Source organism: Salmo salar, chromosome ssa01 (assembly GCF_905237065.1).
Source record: "Salmo salar chromosome ssa01, Ssal_v3.1, whole genome shotgun sequence".
Classification (NCBI taxonomy): domain Eukaryota; kingdom Metazoa; phylum Chordata; class Actinopteri; order Salmoniformes; family Salmonidae; genus Salmo; species Salmo salar.
In genome coordinates this window covers 2,700,612-2,727,729 of record NC_059442.1, presented here as the reverse complement: position 1 = coordinate 2,727,729, position 27,118 = coordinate 2,700,612, and the positions used below count along the sequence as shown (strand labels likewise).

General features: G+C 44.3%; 1 protein-coding gene across 2 annotated transcripts in view; it reads left to right on the top strand.

Annotated features, from left to right (window-relative positions):
- Positions 1-27,118, top strand: part of LOC106560212 (fibroblast growth factor receptor 3) — a 150,532-nt gene that overhangs the window by 115,206 nt on the left and 8,208 nt on the right. For both annotated transcript variants that reach the window (XM_045705487.1, XM_045705479.1), the window contains exons 11-15: positions 2,546-2,667; positions 7,475-7,585; positions 13,923-14,113; positions 18,326-18,448; positions 19,020-19,090. In XM_045705487.1, coding sequence (XP_045561443.1) covers positions 2,546-2,667; positions 7,475-7,585; positions 13,923-14,113; positions 18,326-18,448; positions 19,020-19,090 — 618 coding nt within the window. The remainder of the gene's footprint in view (positions 1-2,545; positions 2,668-7,474; positions 7,586-13,922; positions 14,114-18,325; positions 18,449-19,019; positions 19,091-27,118) is intronic.

Here is a 27,118-nt window from a genome sequence, read left to right as displayed (position 1 = left end):
TCAAAGCTAACTGGTTGTGTTTCAGGCTAACTGGTTGTGTTTCAGGCTAACTGGTTGTGTTTCAGGCTAACTGGTTGTGTTTCAGGGTAACTGGTTGTGTTTCAGGCTAACTGGTTGTGTTTCAGGCTAACTGGTCGTGTTTCAGGCTAACTGGTTGTGTTTCAGGCTAACTGGTTGTGGTTGTGTTTCAGGCTAACTGGTTGTGTTTCAGGCCAACTGGTTGTGTTTCAAGCTAACTGGTTGTGGTTGTTGTTTCAGGCTAACTGGTTGTTGTTTCAGGCTAACTGGTTGTGTTTCAAGCTAACTGGTTGTGTTTCAGGCTAACTGGTTGTGTTCAAAGCTAACTGGTTGTGTTTCAGGCTAACTGGTTGTGTTTCAAGCTAACTGGTTGTGTTTCAGGCTAACTGGTTGTGTTTCAGGCTAACTGGTTGTGGTTGTGTTTAAAGCTAACTGGTTGTGTTTCAGGCTAACTGGTTGGGGTTGTGTTTCAGGCTAACTGGTTGTGTTTCAGGCTAACTGGTTGTGGTTGTGTTTCAGGCTAACTGGTTGTGTTTCAGGCTAACTGGTTGTGTTTCAGGCTAACTGGTTGTGTTTCAGGCTAACTGGTTGGGGTTGTGTTTGAGGCCAACTGGTTGTGTTTCAGGCCAACTGGTTGTGTTTCAGGCTAACTGGTTGTGTTTCAGGCTAACTGGTTGGGGTTGTGTTCAAAGCTAACTGGTTGTGTTTCAGGGTAACTGGTTGTGTTTCAGGGTAACTGGTTGTGTTTGAGGCTAACTGGTTGTGGTTGTGTTTAAAGCTAACTGGTTGTGTTTCAGGGTAATTGGTTGTGTTTGAGGCTAACTGGTTGTGGTTGTGTTTCAGGCTGCCTGGTTGTGGTTGTGTTTCAGGCTAACTGGTTGTGTTTCAGGCTAACTGGTTGGGGTTGTGTTTCAGGCTGCCTGGTTGTGGTTGTGTTTGAGGCTAACTGGTTGTGTTTCAGGGTAATTGGTTGTGTTTGAGGCTAACTGGTTGTGGTTGTGTTTCAGGCTGCCTGGTTGTGGTTGTGTTTCAGGCTAACTGGTTGTGTTTCAGGCTAACTGGTTGTGTTTCAGGCTAACTGGTTGTGTTTCAGGCTAACTGGTTGGGGTTGTGTTTCAGGCCAACTGGTTGTGTTTCAGGCTAACTGGTTGTGTTTCAGGCTAACTGGTTGTGTTTCAGGCTAACTGGTCGTGTTTCAAGCTAACTGGTTGTGTTTCAAGCTAACTGGTTGTGTTTCAGGCTAACTGGTTGTGGTTGTGTTTAAAGCTAACTTGTTGTGGTTGTGTTTCAGGCTAACTGGTTGGGGTTGTGTTTCAGGGTAACTGGTTGTGTTTCAGGCCAACTGGTTGTGTTTCAGGCTAACTGGTTGTGGCTGTCTTGCAGGCTAACTGGTTGTGGTTGTGTTTCAGGCCAACTGGTTGTGTTTCAGGGTAACTGGTTGGGGTTGTGTTCAAAGCTAACTGGTTGTGTTTCAGGCTAACTGGTTGTGTTTCAGGCTAACTGGTTGTGGTTGTGTTTCAGGCTGCCTGGTTGTGGTTGTGTTTCAGGCTAACTGGTTGTGTTTCAGGCTAACTGGTTGGGGTTGTGTTTCAGGCTGCCTGGTTGTGGTTGTGTTTGAGGCTAACTGGTTGTGTTTCAGGGTAATTGGTTGTGTTTGAGGCTAACTGGTTGTGGTTGTGTTTCAGGCTGCCTGGTTGTGGTTGTGTTTCAGGCTGCCTGGTTGTGGTTGTGTTTCAGGCTAACTGGTTGTGTTTCAGGCTAACTGGTTGGGGTTGTGTTTGAGGCCAACTGGTTGTGTTTCAGGCTAACTGGTTGTGTTTCAGGCTAACTGGTTGTGTTTCAGGCTAACTGGTTGTGTTTCAAGCTAACTGGTTGTGTTTCAAGCTAACTGGTTGTGTTTCAGGCTAACTGGTTGTGGTTGTGTATAAAGCTAACTTGTTGTGGTTGTGTTTCAGGCTAACTGGTTGGGGTTGTGTTTCAGGGTAACTGGTTGTGTTTCAGGCCAACTGGTTGTGTTTCAGGCTAACTGGTTGTGGCTGTCTTGCAGGCTAACTGGTTGTGGTTGTGTTTCAGGCCAACTGGTTGTGTTTCAGGGTAACTGGTTGGGGTTGTGTTCAAAGCTAACTGGTTGTGTTTCAGGCTAACTGGTTGTGTTTCAGGCTAACTGGTTGTGTTTCAGGCTAACTGGTTGTGGCTGTCTTGCAGGCTAACTGGTTGTGTTTCAGGCTAACTGGTTGTGGCTGTCTTGCAGGCTAACTGGTTGTGTTTCAGGCTAACTGGTTGTGGTTGTGTTTCAGGCTAACTGGTTGTGTTTCAGGCTAACTAGTTGTGGTTGTGTTTCAAGCTAACTGGTTGTGTTTCAAGCTAACTGGTTGTGTTTCAAGCTTACTGGTTGTGTTTCAGACTAAGTGGTTGTGGTTGTGTTTCAGGCTAACTGGTTGTGGTTGTGTTTCAGGCTAACTGGTTGTGTTTCAGGCTAACTGGTTGTGGTTGTGTTTCAGGCTAACTGGTTTGAGTTGTGTTTTAGGCTAACGTTGGGTAAACCTCTGGGAGAAGGCTGCTTCGGTCAGGTGGTAATGGCGGAGGCCATCGGGATCGAAAAGGAGAAACCCAACACACCACTCAACGTTGCTGTGAAGATGCTGAAAGGTTGGTATTAGTACAAGACCACTGTTCATACCTCCCAGTCGACAATACTGTTACCTTGTAAACCCCCTCCCAGTCTAGAATACTGTTACCTTGTAAACCCCCTCCCAGTCGACAATACTGTTACCTTGTAAACCCCCTCCCAGTCTAGAATACTGTTACCTTGTAAACCCCCTCCCAGTCTAGAATACTGTTACCTTGTAAACCCCCTCCCAGTCTAGAATACTGTTACCTTGTAAACCCCTGCCAGTCTAGAATACTGTTACCTTGTAAACCCCCTCCCAGTCTAGAATACTGTTACCTTGTAAACCCCCTCCCAGTCTAGAATACTGTTACCTTTCAAACCCCCTGCCAGTCTAGAATACTGTTACCTTGTAAACCCCCTGCCAGTCTAGAATACTGTTACCTTTCAAACCCCCTGCCAGTCTAGAATACTGTTACCTTGTAAACCCCTCCCAGTCTAGAATACTGTTACCTTGTAAACCCCCTCCCAGTCTAGAATACTGTTACCTTGTAAACCCCCTGCCAGTCTAGAATACTGTTACCTTGTAAACCCCCTCCCAGTCTAGAATACTGTTACCTTGTAAACCCCCTGCCAGTCTAGAATACTGTTACCTTGTAAACCCCCTCCCAGTCTAGAATACTGTTACCTTGTAAATCCCCTGCCTGTCTAGAATACTGTTACCTTGTAAACCCCCTCCCAGTCTAGAATACTGTTACCTTGTAAACCCCCTCCCAGTCTAGAATACTGTTACCTTGTAAACCCCCTCCCAGTCTAGAATACTGTTACCTTGTAAACCCCCTCCCAATCTAGAAAACTGCAGGTAGGCTTGTTGAGAACAAGTTCTCATTTACAACTGCGACCTGGCCAAGATAAAGCAAAGCATTGCGACACAAACAACAACACAGAGTTACACATGGAATAAACAAACATACAGTCAATAATATAGTAGAAAAGGTCTATATACAGTGTGTGCAAATGAGGTAGGATAAGGGAGGTAAGGCAATAAATAGGTCATAGTGGCGAAATCATTACAATACAGCAATTAAACCCTGGACTGATAGATGTGCAGCAGATGAGTGTGCAAGTAGAGATACTGGGGTGCAAAGGATCAAGATAAATAATAGTATGGGGATGAGGTAGTTGGTTGGGCTATTTACAGATGGGCTATGTACAGGTGCAGTGATCTGTGAGCTGCTTTGACAGCTGGTGCTTAAAGTTAGTGAGGGAGATATCAGTCTCCAGCTTCAGTGATTTTTGCAGTTCGTTCCAGTCATTGTCAATAGAGAACTGGAAGGAAAGGCGGCCAAAGGAGGAATTGGCTTTGGGGGTGACCAGTGAAATATACCTGCTCGAGCGCGTGCTACGAGTGGGTGCTGCTATGGTGACCAGTGAGCTGAGATAAGGCGGGGCTTTAGCTAGCAAAGACTTATAGATGACCTGGAGCCAGTGGGTTTGGCGACGAATATGAAGCGAGGGCCAGCCAACGAGAGCATACACGTCACAGTGGTGGGTAGTATATGGGGCTTTGGTGACAAAACAGATGGCACTGTGATAGACTGCATCCAATTTGCTGAGTAGAGTGTTGGAGGCTGTTTTGTAAATGATATCGCCGTCAAGGATCGGTAGGATAGTCAGTTTTACGAGGGTATGTTTGGCAGCATGAGTGAAGGATGCTTTGTTGCGGAATAGGAAGCCGATTCTAGATAGAATTTTGGATTGGAGATGCTTAATGTGAGTCTGGAAGGAGAGTTTACAGTCTAACCAGACACCTAGGTATTTGTAGTTGTCCACATATTCTAAGTCAGAGCCGTCCAGAGTAGTGATGCTGGACGGGCAGGCAGGTGTGGGCAGCGATCGGTTGAAGAGCATGTATTTAGTTTTACTTGCATTTAAGAGCAGTTGGAGGCCACGGAAGGAGAGTTGTATGGCATTGAAGCTCGTCTGGAGGTTAGTTAGCACAGTGCCCAAAGAAGGTCCAGAAGTATACAGAATGGTGTCGTCTGCGTAGAGGTGGATCAAAGAATCACCAGCAGCAAGAGCAACATCATTGATGTATACAGAGAAAAGAGTCGGCCCGAGACTTTGAACCCTGTGGCACCCCCATAGAGACTGCCAGAGGTCCGGAAAACAGGCCCTCCGATTTGACACACTGAACTCTGTCTGAGACGTAGTTGGTGAACCAGGCGAGGCAGTCATTAGAGAAGCAAGTGGGGACAGCAGACTGGGAATGGGAGAGATTGAATATGTCCGTAAACACTCCAGCCAGCTGGTCTGAGCATGCTCTGAGGACGCGGCCGGGGATGCCGTCTGGGCCGGCAGCCTTGCGAGGGTTAACAGATTTAAATGTCTTACTCACATGGGCCACGGAGAACAAGAGCCCACAGTCCTTGGGAGCGGGCCGCATCGGTAGCACTGTTTAATCCTCAAAGCGGGCAAAGTAGGTGTTTAGCTTGTCCGGGAGCAAGACGTCGGTGTCCGCTACGTGGCTGGTTTTCCCCTGTAATCCGTGATTGTCTGTAGACCCTGCCACATACAGCTCATGTCTGAGCCGTTGAATTATCAGTGTCAGTGTATACATCCATGTTATTCTCAGAGGCTACCCGGAACACATCCCAGTCCGCGTGATCAAAACAATCTTGAAGCATGGATTCCAATTGGTCAGCCCAGCTTTGAATAGACATTAGCAAAGGTACTTCCTGTTTGAGTTTCTGCCTATAGGAAGGGATGGTCAAAATGGAGTCATGATCTGATTTGCCGAAGGGAGGGCAGGGCAGGGCCTTGTAGGCATCCCGGAAGTTGGAGTAGCAGTGGTCAAGTGTTTTAGCAGCGCGAGTCCTACTGTCAATGTGTTGGTAGAACTTCTGTAGCGTTTTCCTAAATTTGCTTTGTTAAAATCCCCAGCTACAATAAATGCGGCCTCAGGATATGTGGTTTCCACTTTGCACAAAGTCCAGTGTAGTTCCTTGAGGGCCGCTGTGGTATCGGCTTGAGGGGGAAAATACACGGCTGTGACTATAACCGAAGAGAATTCTCTTGGGAGGTAATACGGTCGGCATTTGATTGTGAGGTATTCTAGGTCGGGTGAACAAAAGGACTTGAGTTTCTGTACGTTATCACAATCACACCATGAGTAGTTAATCATGAAACCACCGCCTTTCTTCTTCCCGGATAGTTTTTTATTCCTGTCTGCACAATGTACTGAGAACCCAGTTGGCTGTAAGGGTGGGGACAGTATATCCGGAGAGAGCCATGATTCCATGAAACAGAGTATGTTACAGTCCCTGATGTCTCTCTGGGAGGAGATCCTCGCCCTGAACTAATCTACTTTATTGTTCAGAGACTGAACATTAGCGAGTAATATATTCAGAAGCGGTGGATGGTGTGCACGCCTCCTGAGTCGGACTAGAAGTCCACTCCAAAAACCTCTTCTCCGAAGGCAGCATCTTGGAGCAGCCTCTGGGATAAGTTACATTTCCCTGGGGGGGTACAAACAACGGATCCAATTCGGGAAAGTCATATTCCTGATTGTAATGCTGGTGAGTTGCCGCCGTTCTGATATCCAAAGGTTTTTGGCTTGATGGTGGTCACACCCTACCAGTCCACAATACTGTTACTTTAAAAAAAAAAATACCAGTCCACAATGCTGTTACGAAAGCTTTATTGAAATCAACAAAGCATGAGAAGACTACCTTTGTTTTGGTTTGTTTGTTTGTCAGTTAAGGTGTGCAGGGTGAATACGTGGTCTGTCGTATGGTAATTTGGTAAAAAGATAATTTGACATTTGCTCAGTACATTGTTTTCGCTGAGGAAATGTACGAGTCTGCTGTTAATGATAATGCAGAGGATTTCCCCAAGGCTGCTGTTGACTTATATCCTCCGGTAGTTATTGGGGTCGAATTTGTCTCCACTTTTGTGGATTGGGGTGATCAGTCCTTGGTTCCAAATATTGGGGAAGATGCCAGAACTAAGGATGGTGTTAACGATTTTAAGTATAGCCATTTGGAATTTGTGGTGTGTATATTTGATCATTTCAGTACAATTTTTTTTTTTTAGTTAGATTTTTTATATATTATATATTATTTTTTTTAATGCATGAAATTAAATGAAATGTATGCATTCACTACTGTAAGTCGCTCTGGATAAGAGCATCTGCTAAATGACTAAAATGTAAAAAGTAAAATTTCATTTAGGATACCATCAACACCACAGGCCTTTTTGGCTTGGAGGGTTTGTACTGTCTCTGACTGTCCATTCTCCTCTGACAGTGACTGACTATCTCTGACTGTCCATTCTCCTCTGACAGTGACTGACTGTCTCTGACTGTCCATTCTCCTCTGACAGTGACTGACTATCTCTGACTGTCCATCTCCTCTGACAGTGACTGACTATCTCTGACTGTCCATTCTCCTCTGACAGTGACTGACTGTCTCTGACTGTCCATTCTCCTCTGACAGTGACTGACTATCTCTGACTGTCCATCTCCTCTGACAGTGACTGACTATCTCTGACTGTCCATTCTCCTCTGACAGTGACTGACTATCTCTGACTGTCCATTCTCCTCTGACAGTGACTGACTGTCTCTGACTGTCCATCTCCTCTGACAGTGACTGACTGTCTCTGACTGTCCATTCTCCTCTGTGAATACATTCTGGAAATGTAATTTCTCTCCCTCTCTCCCTCTCTGCCTCTCTGCCTCTCTGCCTCTCTGCCTCCCTCTCTCCCTCTCTCCCTCTCTCCCTCTCCCTCTCCCTCTCCCTCTCCCTCTCTGCCTCCCTCTCTCCCTCTCTCCCTCCCTCCCCCCATCAGACGACGCCACAGATAAGGACCTGTCAGACCTGGTCTCAGAGATGGAGATGATGAAGATGATTGGAAAACACAAAAACATCCTCAACCTGCTGGGAGCTTGTACACAGGATGGTAGGTTACAACATAACCTGCATGTACACAGGATGGTAAGTTACAACATAACCTGCATGTACACAGGATGGTAGGTTACAACATAACCTGCTGGGAGCTTGTACACAGGATGGTAGGTTACAACATAACCTGCATGTACACAGGATGGTAGGTTACAACATAACCTGCTGGGAGCTTGTACACAGGATGGTAAGTTACAATTTGACACACTGAACTCTGTCTGAGAAGTAGTTGGTAAACCAGGCGAGACAGTCATTAGCTTCTATGGGCTATGTGGGACGCACCTGCGGGACACAGCCAGTGAAATATCAGGTCAAATTCAAAACAACAAAATGTCATAATTCAACTTTCTCAAGCATACAACTATTTTACACCATTTTAAAGATACACTTCTCCTTGATGTAACTGCATTGTCCGATTTCAAAAAGGCTTTACAGCGAAAGCAAAACATTAGATTATGTTAGGAGAGTACATAGACAAAAATAATCACACAGCCATTTTCCAAGCAAGGACATGTGTCAATAAAACCCAAAACACAGCTAAATGAAGCACTAACCTTTGACGATCTTCATCAGATGACACTCCTAGGACATTATGTTACACAATACATGTATGTTTTGTTCGATAAAGTTCATATTTATATCCAAAAACAGCATTTTACATTGGCGCGTGATGTTCAGAAAATGTATTCCCACCAAAACTGCCGGTGAATGTGCACATCAATTTACAAAAATACTCATCATAAATGTTGACAAAATATATAACAATTATTTAAAGAATTATAGATAGACTACTCCTGGATGCAACCGCTGTGTCAGATTTTAAAATATCTTTATGGAGAAAGCACATTTTTCAATATTCTGAGTACATAGCTCGCCATCACAGAAAGCTATACAGACACCCGCCATGTTCGGGGTCACCTAAACTCAGAATTAGTATTGTAAATATTCTCTTACCTTTGCTGATCTTCGTCAGAATGCACTCCCAGGACTGCTACTTCCACAATAAATGTTGTTTTTGTTAAAAATAATCCATATTTATGTCCAAATACCTAATTTGTAGACATAAATACCTCATGTTCGTGCGTTCAGAGCACTATCCAAAGGCATAACGCGCGAGCGCGTTACCAGACACGAAAAGTCAAAATGTTCCATTACCGTACTTAGAAGCATGTCAAACGCTGTTTAAAATCAATCTTTATGGTATTTTTTACGTAAAATTGCGATAATATTCCAACCGGACAGTAGCATATTCATTCAAGAAGAAAAAGAAGGAACGGTTTGCTCGCAGGATCGCGCATATCCGATCCATTTGTCCACAGGCAGTCCACTGATTGACTGAGCTCCTATTATCTGCCCAGTGACAGGAGAATGCTGAAAGAACTTTCTGAAGGCTGTTGACAGCCAATGGAAGCCTTAGGAAGTGCAACGTGACCCCACAGAAACTGTAGTTTCGATAGAGAATCAAAAGAAGAACTACAATTCTCAGACTTTCCACTTCCTGGTTGGATTTTTCTCAAGTTTTTGCCTGCCATATGAGTTCTGTTATACTCACAGACACCATTCAAACAGTTTTAGAAACTTCAGAGTGTTTTCTATCCAAATCTACTAATAATATGCATATGCTAGTTTCTGGGCCAGAGTCGTAACCAATTTAATTTGGGTACGTTTTTCATCCGGCCATGAAAATACTGCCCCCTACACCTCAACAGGTTAGAGGAACCAAGGCTATTGAGTCTGCCGATAAGAATGTGGTGATTGACAGAGTCAAAAGCCATGGCCAGGTCGATGAATCCAGCTGCACATTATTGTCTCTTATCGATGGCGGTTATGATATCGTTTAGGACCTTGAGCGTGGCTGAGGTGCACCCATGACCAGCTCGGGAACCAGATTGCATAGCAGAAAAGGTTACGGTGGGATTCGAAATGGTCAGTGATCTGTGTGTTAACATTTTCTTGACCTGCACAACGGTCAGGAGGAATTTTGGACCATTCCTCTTTACAAAACTGTTTCAGTTCAGCAATATTCTTGGGATGTCTGGTGTGAACTGCTCTCTTGAGGTCATGCCACAGCATCTCAATCGGGTTGAGGTCAGGACTCTGACTGGGCCACTCCAGAAGGCGTATTTTCTTCTGTTGAAGCCTTTCTGTTGTTGATTTACTTCTGTGTTTTGGGTCGTTGTCCTGTTCCATCATCCAACTTCGGTTGAGTTTCAATTGGCGGACAGATAGCCTAACATTCTCCTGCAAATTGTCTCGATAAACTTGGGAATTCATTTTTCTGTCAATAATAGCAAGCTGTCCAGGCCCTGAGGCAGCAAAGCAGCCCCAAACCATGCTCCCTCCACCATACTTTACAGTAGGGATGAGGTTTTGATGTTGGTGTGCTGTGCCTTTTTTTCTCCACACATAGTGTTGTGTGTTCCTTCCAAACAACTCAACTGTAGTTTCCTCTGTCCACAGAATATTTTGCCAGTAGCGCTGTGGAACATCCAGGTGAACTTTTACAAACTTCAGATGTGCAGCAATGTTTTTTTTGGACAGCAGTGGCTTCTTCCGTGGGGTCCTCACATGAACACCATTCTTGTTTAGTGTTTTACGTATCGTAGACTCGCCAACAGAGATGTTAGCATGTTCCAGAGATTTCTGTCAGTCTTTAGCTGACACTCTAGGATTCTTCTTAACCTCATTGAGCATTCTGCGCTGTGGTCTTGCAGTCATCTTTGCAGGATGGTCACTCCTAGGGAGAGTAGCAACAGTGCTGAACTTTCTCCATTTATAGACAATTGTCTTACCTTGGACTGATGAACATCAAGGCTTTTAGAGATACTTTTGTAACCCTTTCCAGCTTTATGCAAGTCAACAAATCTTATTCTATGTCTTCTGAGATCTCTTTTGTTCGAGGCATGGTTCCCATCAGGCAATGCTTCTTGTGAACAGTAAACTCACATTTTGGAAGTGTTTTTTATAGGGCAGGGCAGCTCTAACCAACATCTCCAATCTCGTCTCATTGATTGGACTCCAGATTAGATGACTCCAATTAGCTTTTGGAGAAGTCATTAGCCTTGGGGTTCACATACTTTTCCCAAACTACACTGTGAATGTTTAATGAATGATGTATTCAATATAGACAAGAACAATGCAATAATGTGTGTGTTATTAGGTTACGCACACTATCTTTGTCTATTGTTGTGACTTAGATGAAAATCAGATAAAATTTGATGACCAATTTATGCAGAAATCCAGGTAGTTCCAAAAGGTTCACATACTTTATACAGTACCAGTCAAAAGTTTGGACACACCTACTCATTCCAGGGTTTTTATTTATTTTGACTATTTTCTACATTGTAGAATAATAGTGAAGACATCAAAACTATGAAATAACACATATGGAATCCTGTAGTAACCAAAACAGTGATAAACAAATCTAAATATATTTTATATTTAACGTTCTTCAAAGTAGTTACCCTTTGCCTTGATGACAGCTTTGCACACTCTTGGCATTCTCTCAACCAGCTTCATGAGGTAGTCATCTGGAATGCATTTCAATTAACAGGTGTGCCTTGTTAAAAGTTAATTTGTGGAATTTATTTCCTTCTTAATGCATTTGAGCCAATCAGTTGTGTTGTGACAAGGTAGAGGTGGTATACAGAAAATAGCCCTATTTGGTAAAATACCAAGTCCATATTATGGCAAGAACAGCTCAAATAAGCAAAGAGAAATGACAGTCCATTACTTTAAGACATGAAGGTCAGTCAATCCGGAACATTTCAAGAACTTTGAAAGTTTCTTCAAGTGCAGTCGCAAAAACCATCAAGCCCTATGATGAAACTGGCTCTCATGAGGACCGCCACAGGAAAGGAAGACCCAGAGTTACCTCTGCTGGAGAGGAAAAATTCATTAGAATTAACTGCACCTCAGATTGCAGCCTAAATAATTGCTTCACAGAGTTCAAATAACAGACACATCTCAACAGCAACTGAGTGAATCAGGCTTTCATGGTCGAAATGCTGCAAAGAAACCACTACTAATGGACCCCAATAAGAAGAAGAGACTTGCTTGGGCCAAGAAACACGAGCAATGGACATTAGACCGGTGGTAATCTGTCCTTTGGTCTGATGAGTCCAAATTTGAGATTTTTGGTTCCAACTGCCATGTCTTTGTGAGACGCAGAGTAGGTGAATGGATGATCTCCGCATGTGTGGTTCCCATCGTGAAGCATGGAGGAGGAGGTGTGATGTGTGGGGGTGCTTTGCTGGTGACACTGTCTGTGATTTATTTAGAATTCAAGGCACACTTTGTTTAACACTTTTTTTGGTTACTACATCATTCCATATGTGTTTCATAGTTTTGATTTCTTCGCTATTACTTCTACAATCGAGAAAATTGTTTAAAAAAAAAACTTGAATGAGTAGGTGTGTCCACTTTTGACTGGTACTGTATATTATTTAAATATATTTGCCTTTATTATTTTCCCCTAACCCTACCACCCCTCACATAACTAGAGTAAACTAATGAACAACAACACTTAGGCTTCTACTTCCAGCTTATCCATATACTCTATGCATTTTACGGACACAGTATTTTTTACAATAGTTATCGTTTGTTTGTTTTTAGTCCTTCAGGGGACTTGTTTCCATTCAGCCACAAGAGCATTAGTGAGGTCGGGCACTGGAGTGATAGATGTGCAGATGATGATGTGCAAGTAGAGATACTGGGGTGCAAAAGAGCAACAACAAAAAAATAATAACAATATGGGGATGGGGTAGTTGGGTGGGCTATTTACAGATGGGCTGTGTACAGGTACAGTGATCGGTCAGCTGCCCTGACAGGTGATGCTTAAAGTTAGAGATTCATCCCTATAATTCATCCGCAAATGTGTTCGATGGGGTTGGGGTCAGGGCTCTGTGCAGGCCAGTCAAGTTCTTCCACACCGAATCTTGACAAACCATTTCTGTATGGACCTCGCTTTGTGCATGGGGGCATTGTCATGCTGAATCAGGAAATGGCCTTCACCAAACTGTTGCCACAAAGTTGGAAGCACAGAATCGTCAAGAATGTCATTGTATGCTGTAGTGTTAAGATTTCCCTTTACTGGAACTAAGGGCCCTAGCCCGAAACATGAAAACCTGCGCCAGACCATTATTCCGCCTCCACCAAACTTTACATTTAGCACTATGCATTCGGGCAGGTATCCGCCAAACCCAGATTTGTGAAGCGTGATTCATCACTCTAGAGAATGCGTTTCCACTGCTCCAGAGCCCAATAGCAGCGAGCTTTACACCACTCCAGCCAACGCTTGGCATTGAGAATGGTGATCTTAGGCTTGTGTGCGGCTGCTCGGCCATGGAAACCCATTTCATGACACTACCGACAGCACTCACAGTTGCATCTCTAGCAGGTCAGAAATTTTACGAACTGACTTGTTGGAGACGTGGCATCCTATGACGGTACCACGTTGAATGTCACTGAGCACTTCAGTAAGGCCATTCTACTTCTAATGTTTGTCTATGGAGATTGCATGGCGGTGTGCTTGTTTTTATACACCTGTTAGCAGTGGTGTAAAGTACTTAAGTAATTTTTGGGGGTATCTGTACTGTACTTTAATATTTATATTTTAGCCAACTTTTACTTCACCACATTCCTACAGAAAATAATGTAAGCCATACTTTTCACCCAAAAGTTCAATTTTGACAGAACATGGTCCAATTCAAACACTTATCATCCCTATTGCCTCTGATCTGGAGGACTCACTAAACACAAATGCTTCGTTTGTAAATGATGTCTGAGTGTTGGAGTGTGCCCCTGGCTATCCGTCAATAAATAAAAACAAGAAAATGTTGCCATCTGGATTGCTTTACAGTGCCTTCGGAAAGTATTGTCTTTTTCCACATTTTGTTATGTTACAGCCTTATTCCAAAATATATATATTTTTTAAATTGTCATCAATCAACATACAAATACTGATCTGAATACCGAATACTTGACTCTGAATACTTTCCGAAGACACTGTATATAAGGAATTTGAAATATTCATACTTTTACTCTCTATACTTAAGTATATTTTAGGAATTACATTTACTTTTGATAATTAAGTATATTTAAAACTAAATACTTTTAGACTTTTACTCATGTAGTATTTTACTGGGTGACTTTCACTTTTACTTGAGTCATTTTCTATTAAGGTATCTTTACTTTTACTCACGTATGACAATTGAGTACTTTTTCCACCACTGCCTGTCAGCAACGGGTGTGGCTGAAATATCCGAATCCACTAATTTGAAGGGGTGTCCACATACTTTTGTATATATATTGTATCTGTATTATATATTCTCCAGGTCCCCTGTACGTGCTGGTGGAGTACGCTTCCAAAGGGAACCTGAGGGAGTACCTGAGGGCCCGTCGGCCCCCGGGGACGGACTACTCCTTCGACACCTGTAAGATCCCTGATGAGCAGCTCACCTTTAAAGACCTGGTGTCCTGTGCCTACCAGGTGGCGCGTGGCATGGAGTATCTGGCCTCACAGAAGGTGGGTGGCATACTGGGCATAGTAGGGTTGCAAAAATACTTTTCCCAAATTCCTGGGTTTTCCAGAAATCCTGGTAGGAGGATTCCAGAATTCCTGTTTATTCCCTCCTGATTCCGTGAATCTTCCAACCAGGATTTCTGGAAAACCTTGGCATTTTTTAAACGTTTGTGGTATTTTGTAACCCATTACATCATTGGTTACTCTAAGAGTACCTCATTTTGATATTGGCTGCGGCCTCAGGCCCTATGGTGCTAACCTTGGAAAAGTCATTCCAATGTATTCTCCTTCCTCTATTACTAATAGATAGACCAAATGTTACTCATTTCAGGAAACTAGGCCTATGTCGCTCCTCACCATTTCACAGGAGCTTCATTTGAACTTCAACTTTTCAACTAATCACACAATTGTACAAAATGGTAAGAGAACTGGTGAAGAAAGGTACCCCTCTACATACACATTTCTTGTATTTACATATAAAAATAGCAACAGGAATATTATAAAAGTGAAATAAGTATTTAAGTATGTGGGGCAGCAGTTGGCCTAGGGGTTAGAGCGTTGGGCCAGTAACCGAAAAGTTGCTAGATCGGATCCCCGAGCTGCCAAGGTAAAAATCTGTCCTTCTACCCCTGAACAAGGCAGTTAACCCACTGTTCCCCGGGCCCTGAACAAGGCAGTTAACCCACTGTTCCCCAGGCCCTGAACAAGGCAGTTAACTCACTGTTCCCCGGGCCCTGAGCAAGGCAGTTAACCCACTGTTCCTCGGCCATCATTTTAAATGAGAATTTGTTCTTAACTGACTTGCCTGGTTAAATAAATTTGTTCTGACTTACATTTGGTCAAAAACGCACAAATGTGACCCGATTCAGGAAACCAGCCGTATGTCGCAAGTCACAACATCACAGTAGAGCCGTTTGAACGAATCAATTTTTATTTTTTAATCAAAATGCAATTTTGGGCAGAAATGCCTTCTCGTACATGTGAACTTTCATGTGCCTTAATAATAAACTTGTATGACATCTGTAAATACAAATAAACTTGTTAAATTATGAGCCTAGTTGGTTTAGCCATGGAAAAAGTGAGAGCAACCTTCCCGCTAGCCATGATTGGCTGAGATAATGAGTGGGCTGGACATGCAGAGAGATGAGTTCAGATTGGTCTGCCATGTAGCACAGTTCTGTCTATAATAGGAGCTGGTCAGTATGTGTAGGTAATCCTTTCTAACGCAGCTTTTTATAAAGACATCACAAAGAACTGCAAAAGTGTTTCTCTCCACTTTCTGGAGGACCGAGTTTTGAAATCAGTGGAATTAGAGTATGCTAGCTAAGGAGATGGAGAAAAATCTGGCGTTTGATTGCAAATATGCAGACGGAGTCGAAAATAGAACACAGAAGGCTCTGGATTACATCTTCAAACTAAGGGGCAGCCATGGTATCCGTGACAGAGAGGAAGAAGTGTCCATCCATGTATTCGGGTAAGAGAGTCTAGCTAGCTACATTTTCAGATATTATGCATTTCTAATGCTGTCAGAAAGTTGTTTTTCATTTGAATTCTGGAAGTAGCTGGCAAGCTAGCCAACACTAGCCAGTTAGCTTGGGTGGTTGACTGCTGTTGTTAGGTCAGCCAGAGTGTCCAGTGTGTGCTCCAAGAGCAAAACGCTCTGAATTTACGAACGGCCAATCTGACAATGCTCTGAGTTTACAAGCTCCCAGAGCACACTCTGGCACTCCAGATTACATTTACAAACACACCCGTAGTATAAATCTTTGGTTGTTTAGTACATACCCTCACATGTGAATCCTTAACAAACTATAGTTTGTATAGTCAAGTCGGTTAGGACATCTACTTTGTGCATGACACAAGTAATTTTTCCAACAATTGTTTACAGACAGATAATTGTATCACAATTCCAGTGGGTCAGAAGTTTACATAAACTAAGTTGACTGTGCCTTTAAACAGCTTGGAAAATTCCAGAAAATGATGTCATGGCTTTAGAAGTTTCTGATAGGCTAATTTAATACCCACTGTGGACCATCCAGCTCTGGCTCCTCTCTCCCCTTGTTTGCCACAAATTCATGGATTTGAGGGAGGAGAGAGAGAAATCTTTTTTCGTTTGGGGTGCCGTCAGTGCACACAGATGCCAGATTGGACCAGTCAAGGTATCAAGGGCTTTCAGAATATCCTACCCTCGTGTTGGTCCCTGAAGGGGCAGTAAACATAAAAGTTCCTCTCTGAACGACTCGTTTTGAGGGAAGCGGACCCAAACACATAATTGGGCAATGTCACATCTGTGCTTTCGTCAAGCGCAATAATAAAAACACGGCGCCACGGATATGTCAGTAATCAGTTGCTTAGCGATGTCCTCGTCGATGTCTTCTATGTGTCCTGTTATGGTCGAGTCTGAGAGTTGCAGTCCCTTAATTTGCTTTAAAATAGCTTCCTTGTTTGGCTGAGGACAAAAAACATTATTTGACAGTCTCAGCATCTGTGAATGCCTTCTTGTTTCTAACGAGTATCCAAGCTATGTTGTTTTCTCTGCAACAGTGCTAGATCTGTCCATCATTTGTTGTTGTCCTTTGAGATGCGCTATTTTGTTGTTTCTGAGGTTGCTTTGTGGCGGATATGTTTTGTCAAAGTGGGCATGGTGTGACTGGAAATGTCGCTCTAAATTTGCTTGTTTTAAACAATTGACTGATTTCTGGCAAATAAGACACAGTGAAATAGTCCCATCATTCACTACAACAAAATACTTGTCTGTCCATTTCTCTTGGAACTTTCTGTGTTCTTCCTGAATCGAGCATATCCTTCTCTTAGCCACGTTAGCCACGTTAGCCACGTTAGCTTGCTGCATATCCCCACCGCCATCTTCCTGATTTTCCTGGTTCTCCTGTTCGTTCATAGCCGTCACGTTGTTCTCCAGCTCTTTCTCCTCAATTTCGTTGTCAATAGATGTACGTTTCTTTTTTTACAATAAATCAATCCATGTCGACCAGGCTACAACATTAGCTAGTAGCAAAGTGATATGTCAGTCGCTGTAGTTGAACAGCTGCGTTCTATTTACACAAACTTTCCATTTTGGCCTTTCTGTTAAACAGCGGCGCTATACTTCCATCTATCTGCCATCCAGGGAACAATAGATATATTCAATGAAGTGATTCAGGCCTGCATTAAACACATTGAATTTCAATTGTATCATTGTTATGTATTATGAAAAAAAAATTGAAAATCAATGCGAGCCACAAATTAATGCAGCCTGCTGGCAATGAGTACCACTGATCTATACAGTATAATACAGTATAATACAGCCCAGTGTGTTGGTCTATACAGTATAATACAGTATAATACAGCCCAGTGTGTTGGTCTATACAGTATAATACAGTATAATACAGCCCAGTGTGTTGGTCTATACAGTATAATACAGTATAATACAGCCCAGTGTGTTGGTCTATACAGTATAATACAGCCCAGTGTGTTGGTCTATACAGTATAATACAGTATAATACAGCCCAGTGTGTTGGTCTATACAGTATAATACAGTATAATACAGCCCAGTGTGTTGGTCTATACAGTATAATACAGTATAATACAGCCCAGTGTGTTGGTCTATACAGTATAATACAGTATAATACAGTATCAGCCCAGTGTGTTGGTCTATACAGTATAATACAGCCCAGTGTGTTGGTCTATACAGTATAATACAGTATAATACAGCCCAGTGTGTTGGTCTATACAGTATAATACAGTATAATACAGCCCAGTGTGTTGGTCTATACAGTATAATACAGCCCAGTGTGTTGGTCTATACAGTATAATACAGTATAATACAGCCCAGTGTGTTGGTCTATACAGTATAATACAGCCCAGTGTGTTGGTCTATACAGTATAATACAGTATAATACAGCCCAGTGTGTTGGTCTATACAGTATAATACAGTATAATACAGTATAATACAGTATAATACAGCCCAGTGTGTTGGTCTATACAGTATAATACAGTATAATACAGCCCAGTGTGTTGGTCTATACAGTATAATACAGTATAATACAGCCCAGTGTGTTGGTCTATACAGTATAATACAGTATAATACAGCCCAGTGTGTTGGTCTATACAGTATAATACAGTATAATACAGTATAATACAGTATAATACAGTATAATACAGCCCGTTAGAGTCCAGTGTGTTTTAACCTGAGGTGTTGTTCCTCTTCCTCCTCAGTGTATCCATAGAGACCTGGCAGCCAGAAACGTCCTGGTAACTGAAGACAGCGTGATGAAGATCGCAGACTTCGGTCTGGCTAGAGATGTGCACAACATAGACTACTACAAGAAGACTACCAACGTGAGTTTAAGGCGTTATATCTGTTTTGGAAAATACGGTGATTGGGGGTGAGCAGGGTATATCTGTTCTGGGTAAGACAGTATTTGGGGGTGAGGGTGGGCGTGGTATTCTGTTCTGGGTAAGACAGTATTTGGGGGTGAGGGTGGGCGTGGTGTCTGTTCTGGGTAAGACAGTATTTGGGGGTGAGGGTGGGCAGGATATATCTGTTCTGGGTAAGACAGTATTTGGGGGTGAGGGTGGGCAGGATATATCTGTTCTGGGTAAGACAGTATTTGGGGAGTGAGGGTGGGCAGGATATATCTGTTCTGGGTAAGACAGTATTTGGGGAGTGAGGGTGGGCAGGATATATCTGTTCTGGGTAAGACAGTATTTGGGGGTGAGGGTGGGCAGGATATATCTGTTCTGGGTAAGACAGTATTTGGGGAGTGAGGGTGGGCAGGATATATCTGTTCTGGGTAAGACAGTATTTGGGAGGCCTAGTGGGTTGGTCTGGGTATATCTGTTCTCGGTGGCTGCAAGTTTAATCCATTGTGCTGAGGTTATTGTTCTGTTGTCTGTGTTGTTGTTGCAGGGTCGTCTCCCCGTGAAATGGATGGCACCAGAGGCTCTGTTCGACCGCGTCTACACGAACCAGAGTGATGTGTGAGTGGAGACAGCTGGCCGCGCAGCATGCCTCTGCTCTTTCCATGTAGAGAGATATGCAGGACAGGAATCTATTTTGTAATATCATGACTTAGTGAATTAGCATCAAACCTAACGTCCTCTGTGTCAATATGGATTCATTAGCTTCCCTCCCTCTCGCAATATGTTTCTCTCTCTCTCTCTCCCTCCGTCTGTCCCTCCGTCTCTCGCTCTCCCTCTCTCTCGCTCTCCCTCCGTCTCTCGCTCTCCCTCTGTCTCTCGCTCTCCCTCCGTCTCTCCCTCTCCCTCTCTCTCGCTCTCCCTCCGTCTCTTGCTCTCCCTCTCTCTCGCTCTCCCTCCGTCTCTCGCTCTCCCTCTCTCTCGCTCTCCCTCTGTCTCTATCTCTGTCTCTCTCTCGTATGTCTCTCTCTCTCTCCCTCTCTCCCTCCGTCTGTCCCTCTGTCTCTCTCCTTCTCTCCATCTTCCTCAGTATCCGTCTCTCTCTCCCTCCGTCTCTATCTCTGTCTCTCTGCCTCTCTCTCGCTCTCTCTCTCTCCCTCCGTCTGTCCCTCTGTCTCTCTCTCTCCCTCTCTTCCTCTCCCTCCCTCCATCTTTTCCTCAGTATCCGTCTCTCTCTCCCTCGGTATCTCCCTCTCTCTCTCTCCCTCGGTATCTCCCTCTCTCTCTCTCTCTCCCGTCTGTCCCTCTGTCTCTCTCTCTCCCTCTCTTCCTCTCCCTCCCTCCATCTTTTCCTCAGTATCCGTCTCTCTCTCCCTCGGTCTCTCCCTCTCTCTCTCTCCCTCGGTATCTCCCTCTCTCTCTCTCCCTCCGTCTGTCCCTCTGTCTCTCTCTCTCCCTCTCTTCCTCTCCCTCCCTCCATCTTTTCCTCAGTATCCGTCTCTCTCTCTCCTCGGTATCTCCCTCTCTCTCTCTCCCTCGGTATCTCCCTCTCTCCCTTTCATCTGTGCTGTGTGATACTCCAGCTCCATTTTATCAGACCACCACATTCCATCCACTGTTTTTACTTTAATCTCTAAACCAGGCATCAGAGAGGTGTCACACAGCCCTGTAATCCACCATTTCTTATAGAAGATAGCCACTTCGGCACATTTTTCAGATGTAAGGGGTATGTTTGAAAAACTCTTAAGTACAAGACTGTAAACTGATAACACTTGCAATGCCCCCTATCTTATGTTCAACATTTTTCACATCTTTCACCTCAGATTCATTCATGCAATACATTTTCCATGACATACCTTGAGACCATTTAGTTTAGTCCCCAATACATCAGATAATAACACTCACCATTTAGTCATTTAAATACAATTTAATCCTACAGCAAAACATACAAGATAAACATATCAAAACTGTTCTTTTTCAAGTGTTGAATAGAAACAATTGTAGATGGTAAATATAATTTTCCATATAATATTTGACTATAACTTGACATGCACAATTTTAAATAATTTGTATTCAATGGCAGGTTGAGAGCATGTTTATGAAATGTCAGTCTTAGTTTCATTATCCTTATACAGCACATACGGTGCATTCGGAAAGTATTCAGACCCCTTGACTTTTTCCACATTTTGTTACGTTACAGCCTTATTCTGAAATGGATTGAATAAAAAATATATAATCATCAATCTACACCACAATACCCCATAATGACAAAGCAAAAACAGGTTTTTAGAAATGTTTGTTATTTAAATAAGTATTCAGACACATTTAAATAATTAAACGATACAAATGAACAAACATGCGCCGAGTACAGAAGGTGAGAGAAAACAATACTACCTGATGACTGATACTACTGAGGGCTAAATAAAGGGAGAGTAATCAGGATGATGATGAAGTCCAGGTGTGTGTAACGATGGGGAGCAGGTGTGAGGCAATGATGGTTGCCAGGTGTGCATAATGTGGGTTGCCAGGACTGATGGTTAGTAGTCCTGTTTCCATTGATCATCCTTGAGATGTAAGGGTTCTGGGTTCTGAATACTTTCCGAATGCACTGTATGTAGGACAAATGATCAGAAATAGGGTGCATTTAAAAAAAAATGTATTTTTTTTTGTACTGGCCCCCCGTGGGAATCGAACCCACAACCCTGGCGTTGCACACACCATGCTGGCGTTGCAAACACCATGCTCTACCAACTGAGCCTACTGATTCCTGCTTACAAGCAAAATTAAAGCAGGAAGCACCAGTGACTCGGTCTATAAAAAAGTGGCAAATGCTAAGCTACAGGACTGTTTTGCTAGCACAGACTGGAATATGTTCCGGGATTCTTCCGATGGCATTGATGAGTACACCACATCAGGCACCGGCTTTATCAATAAGTGCATCGAGGACGTTGTCCCCACAGTGACTGTACGTACATACCCTAACCAGAAGCCATGGATTACAGGCAACATTCGCACTGAGCTAAAGGTTAGAGCTGCCGCTTTCAAGTTGCGGGACTCTCACCAGAGGCTTATAAGAAATCCTGCTATGTCCTCAGACGAACCATCCAACAGGCAAAGCGTCAATACAGGACTAAGATTGAATCATACTACAGAGGCTCTGATGCTCGTCGGATGTGGCAGGGCTTGAAAACTATTACAGACTACAAAGAGAAGCACAGCTGAGAGCTGCCCAGTGACACGAGCCTACCAGACGAGCTAAATCACTTCTATTCTCGCTTCGAGGCAAATAACACTGAGGCATGCATGAGAGCATCAGCTGTTCCGGACAACTGTGTGATCACGCTCTCCAATAGCCGACGTGAGTAAGACCTTTAAACAGGTCAACATTCACAAGGCCACTGGGCCAGATGGATTACCAGGACGTGTGCGCCGGGCATATGCTGACATATTGGCAGGTGTCTTCACTGACATTTTCAACATGTCCCTGACTGAGTCTGTAATACCAACATGCTTCAAGCAGACCACCATACTCCCTGTGCCCAAGAACACTAAGGCAACCTGCCTAAATGACTACAGACCAGTAGCACTCACGTATGTAGCCATGAAGTGCTTTGAAAGGCTGGTAATGACTTACATTAACACAAATATCCCAGAAACCCTAGACCCACTCCTATTTGCATAGCGCTCAAACAGATCCACAGATGATGTAATCTCTATTGCACTCCACACTGCCCTTTCCCACCTGGACAAAAGGAACACCTATGTGAGAATGCTATTCATTGACTACAGCTCAGCGTTCAACACCATAGAGCCCTCAAAGCTCATCACTAAGCTAAGGATCCTGGGACTAAACACCTCCCTCTGCAACTGGATCCTGGACTTCCTGATGGGCCGCCCCCAGGTGGTGAGGGTAGGTAGCAACACATCTGCTACGCTGATCCTCAACACTGGAGCCCCTCAGGGGTGCGTGCTCAGTCCCCTCCTGTACTCCCTGTTCACCCACGACTGCATGGCCAGGCACAACTCCAACACCATCATTAAGTTTGCAGACGACACAACAGTGGTAGGCCTGATCACCGACAACGACGAGACAGCCTATAGGGAGGAGGTCAGAGACCTGTCCGGGTGGTGCCAGAATAACAACCTATCCCTCAATGTGATCAAGACAAAGGAGATGATTGTGGACTACAGGAAAAGGAGGGCCGAGCACGCCCCCGTTCTCATCAACGGGGCTGTAGTGAAGCAGGTTGAGAGCTTCAAGTTCCTTGATGTCCACATCACCAACAAACTAGAATGGTCCAAACACACCAAGACAGTCGTGAAGAGGGCACGACAAAACCTATTCCCCCTCAGGAGACTGAAAAGATTTGGCATGGGTCCTCAGATCCTCAAAAGGTTCTACAGCTGCAACATTGAGAGCATCCTGACTGGTTGCATCACTGCCTGGTACGGCAGCTGCTTGGCCTCCGACCGCAAGGCACTACAGAGGGTAGTGCGTACCGCCCAGTACCTCACTGGGGCTAAGCTTCCTGCCATCCAGGACCTATATAATAGGCGGTGTCAGAGGAAGGCCCTAAAAATTCTCAAAGACCCCAGCCACCCCAGTCATAGACTGTTATCTCTGCTACCGCATGGCAAGCGGTACCGGAACGCCAAGCCTAGGACCAAAAGGCTTCTCAACAGCTTTTACCCCCCCGCCAACCCCTCTTTTACTCTGCTGCTACTCTTTGTTTATCATCTAGTCACGTTAACTATACATTCACGTACATACTACCTCAATTAGCCCGACTCACCAGTGCCCCCGCACATTGACTCTGTACCGGTACCCCCTGTATATAGCCTCCACATTGACTCTGTACCGGTACCCCCTGTATATAGCCTCCACATTGACTCTGTACCGGTACCCCCTGTATATAGCCTCCACATTGACTCTGTACCGGTACCCCCTGTATATAGCCTCCACATTGACTCTGTACCGGTACCCCCTGTATATAGCCTCCACATTGACTCTGTACCGGTACCCCCTGTATATAGCCTCCACATTGACTCTGTACCGGTACCCCCTGTATATAGCCTCCACATTGACTCTGTACCGGTACCCCCTGTATATAGCCTCCACATTGACTCTGTACCGGTACCCCCTGTATATAGCCTCCACATTGACTCTGTACCGGTACCCCCTGTATATAGCCTCCACATTGACTCTGTACCGGTACCACCTGTATATAGCCTCCACATTGACTCTGTACCGGTACCCCCTGTATATAGCCTCCACATTGACTCTGTACCGGTACCCCCTGTATATAGCCTCCACATTGACTCTGTACCGGTACCCCCTGTATATAGCCTCCACATTGACTCTGTACCGTAACACCCTGTATATAGCCTCCACATTGACTCTGTACCGTAACACCCTGTATATAGCCTCCACATTGACTCTGTACCGTAACACCCTGTATATAGCCTCCACATTGACTCTGTACCGTAACACCCTGTATATAGCCTCCACATTGACTCTGTACCGTAACACCCTGTATATAGCCTCCACATTGACTCTGTACCGTAACTCCCTGTATATAGCCTCCACATTGACTCTGTACCGGTACCCCCTGTATATAGCCTCCACATTGACTCTGTACCGGTACCCCCTGTATATAGCCTCCACATTGACTCTGTACCGGTACCCCCTGTATATAGCCTCCACATTGACTCTGTACCGGTACCCCCTGTATTTAGCCTCCACATTGACTCTGTACCGGTACCCCCTGTATATAGCCTCCACATTGACTCTGTACCGGTACCCCCCTGTATATAGCCTCCACATTGACTCTATACCGGTACACCCTGTATATAGCCTCCACATTGACTCTGTACCGGTACCCCCTGTATATAGCCTCCACATTGACTCTGTACCGGTACCCCCTGTATATAGCCTCCACATTGACTCTGTACCGGTACCCCCTGTATATAGCCTCCACATTGACTCTGTACCGGTACCCCCTGTATATAGCCTCCACATTGACTCTGTACCGGTACCCCCTGTATATAGCCTCCACATTGACTCTGTACCGTAATACCCTGTATATAGCCTCCACATTGACTCTGTACCGTAATACCCTGTATATAGCCTCCTCATTGACTCTGTACCGTAATACCCTGTATATAGCCTCCACATTGACTCTGTACCGGTACCCCCTGTATATAGCCTCCACATTGACTCTGTACCGGTACCCCCTGTATATAGCCTCCACATTGACTCTGTACCGGTACCCCCTGTATATAGCCTCAACATTGACTCTGTACCAGTACCCCCTGTATATAGCCTCCACATTGACTCTGTACCGGTACCCCCTGTATATAGCCTCCACATTGACTCTGTACCGGTACCCCCTGTATATAGCCTCCACATTGACTCTGTACCGTAACTCCCTGTATATAGCCTCCACATTGACTCTGTACCGGTACCCCCTGTATATAGCCTCCACATTGACTCTGTACCGTAATACCCTGTATATAGCCTCCACATTGACTCTGTACCGTAATACCCTGTATATAGCCTCCACATTGACTCTGTACCGTAATACCCTGTATATAGCCTCCACATTGACTCTGTACCGGTACCCCCTGTATATAGCCTCCACATTGACTCTGTACCGTAATACCCTGTATATAGCCTCCACATTGACTCTGTACCGGTACCCCCTGTATATAGTCTCCACATTGACTCTGTACCGTAATACCCTGTATATAGCCTCCACATTGACTCTGTACCGTAATACCCTGTATATAGTCTCGCTTCTGTTATTTTCACTGTCATTTTAATGTTTTCTTTTTCTTTTGCATTTCTTGACTTATCTATTGTTTGCCTAATGCCTATTTTTTCTTAAAAAATTGCACTGTTGGTTAGGGCTTGTAATTAAGCATATCACTGTTCACATGATAAACCAATCATGTGAACATGTGAACATGAAGAGATTTTTTACTCTTAAAATGTCACATACTGTACGGCCAAACTCTGATGTTATTTTCTATTGTTGTTTATTTAGATATATATAAACACAACCGTTCAAAAGTTTGGGGTCACTTTAGAAAAGTCCTGGTTTTTGAAAGCACATTTTTTGTCCATTAAAATAACATCAAATTGATCAGAAATACAGTGTAGACATTGTTAATGTTGTAAATGACTATTGTAGCTGGAAACGGCAGATTTTTTAATGGAATATCTACATAGGCGTAGAGAGGCCATTATCAGCAACCATCACTCCTGTGTTCCAATGGCACGTTGTGTTAGCTAATCCAAGTTTATCATTTTAAAAGGCTAATTGATCATAAGAAAACCCCTTTGGTTGAAAAACGAGTTTTAATGACTCCAACCTAAGTTAAACTTCCGACTTCAAATGTACTGTATGTGTGTGTGTGTATATGTGTGTGTATATATATATATATATATATATATATATATACTGCTCAAAAAAATAAAGGGAACACTAAAACAACACATCCTAGATCTGAATGAAAGAAATAATCTTATTAAATACTTTTTTCTTTACATAGTTGAATGTGCTGACAACAAAATCACACGAAAATAATCAATGGAAATCCAATTTATCAACCCATGGAGGTCTGGATTTGGAGTCACACTCAAAATTAAAGTGGAAAACCACACTACAGGCTGATCCAACTTTGATGTAATGTCCTTAAAACAAGTCAAAATGAGGCTCAGTAGTGTGTGTGGCCTCCACGTGCCTGTATGACCTCCCTACAACGCCTGGGCATGCTCCTGATGAGGTGGCGGATGGTCTCCTGAGGAATCTCCTCCCAGACTTGGACTAAAGCATCCGCCAACTCCTGGACAGTCTGTGGTGTAACGTGGCGTTGGTGGATGGAGCGAGACATGATGTCCCAGATGTGCTCAATTGGATTCACGTCTGGGGAACAGGCGGGCCAGTCCATAGCATCAATGCCTTCCTCTTGCAGGAACTGCTGACACACTCCAGCCACATGAGGTCTAGCATTGTCTTGCATTAGGAGGAACCCAGGGCCAACCGCACCAGCATATGGTCTCACAAGGGGTCTGAGGATCTCATCTCGGGACCTAATGGCAGTCAGGCTACCTCTGGCGAGCACATGGAGGGCTGTGCAGCCCCCCAAAGAAATGCCACCCCACACCATGACTGACCCACCGCCAAAACGGTCATGCTGGAGGATGTTGCAGGCAGCAGAACGTTCTCCACGGCGTCTCCAGACTCTGTCACGTCTGTCACATGTGCTCAGTGTGAACCTGCTTTCATCTGTGAAGAGCACAGGGCGCCAGTGGCGAATTTGCCAATCTTGGTGTTCTCTGGCAAATGCCAAACGTCCTGCACGGTGTTGGGCTGTAAGCACAACCCCCACCTGTGGACGTCGGGCCCTCATACCACCCTCATGGAGTCTGTTTCTGACCGTTTGAGCAGACACATGCACATTTTTGGCCTGCTGGAGGTCATTTTGCAGGGCTCTGGCAGTGCTTCTCCTGCTCCTCCTTGCACAAAGGCGGAGGTAGCAGTCCTGCTGCTGGGTTGTTGCCCTCCTACGGCCTCCTCCACATCTCCTGGTGTACTGGCCTGTCTCCTGGTAGCGCCTCCATGCTCTGGACACTACGCTGACAGA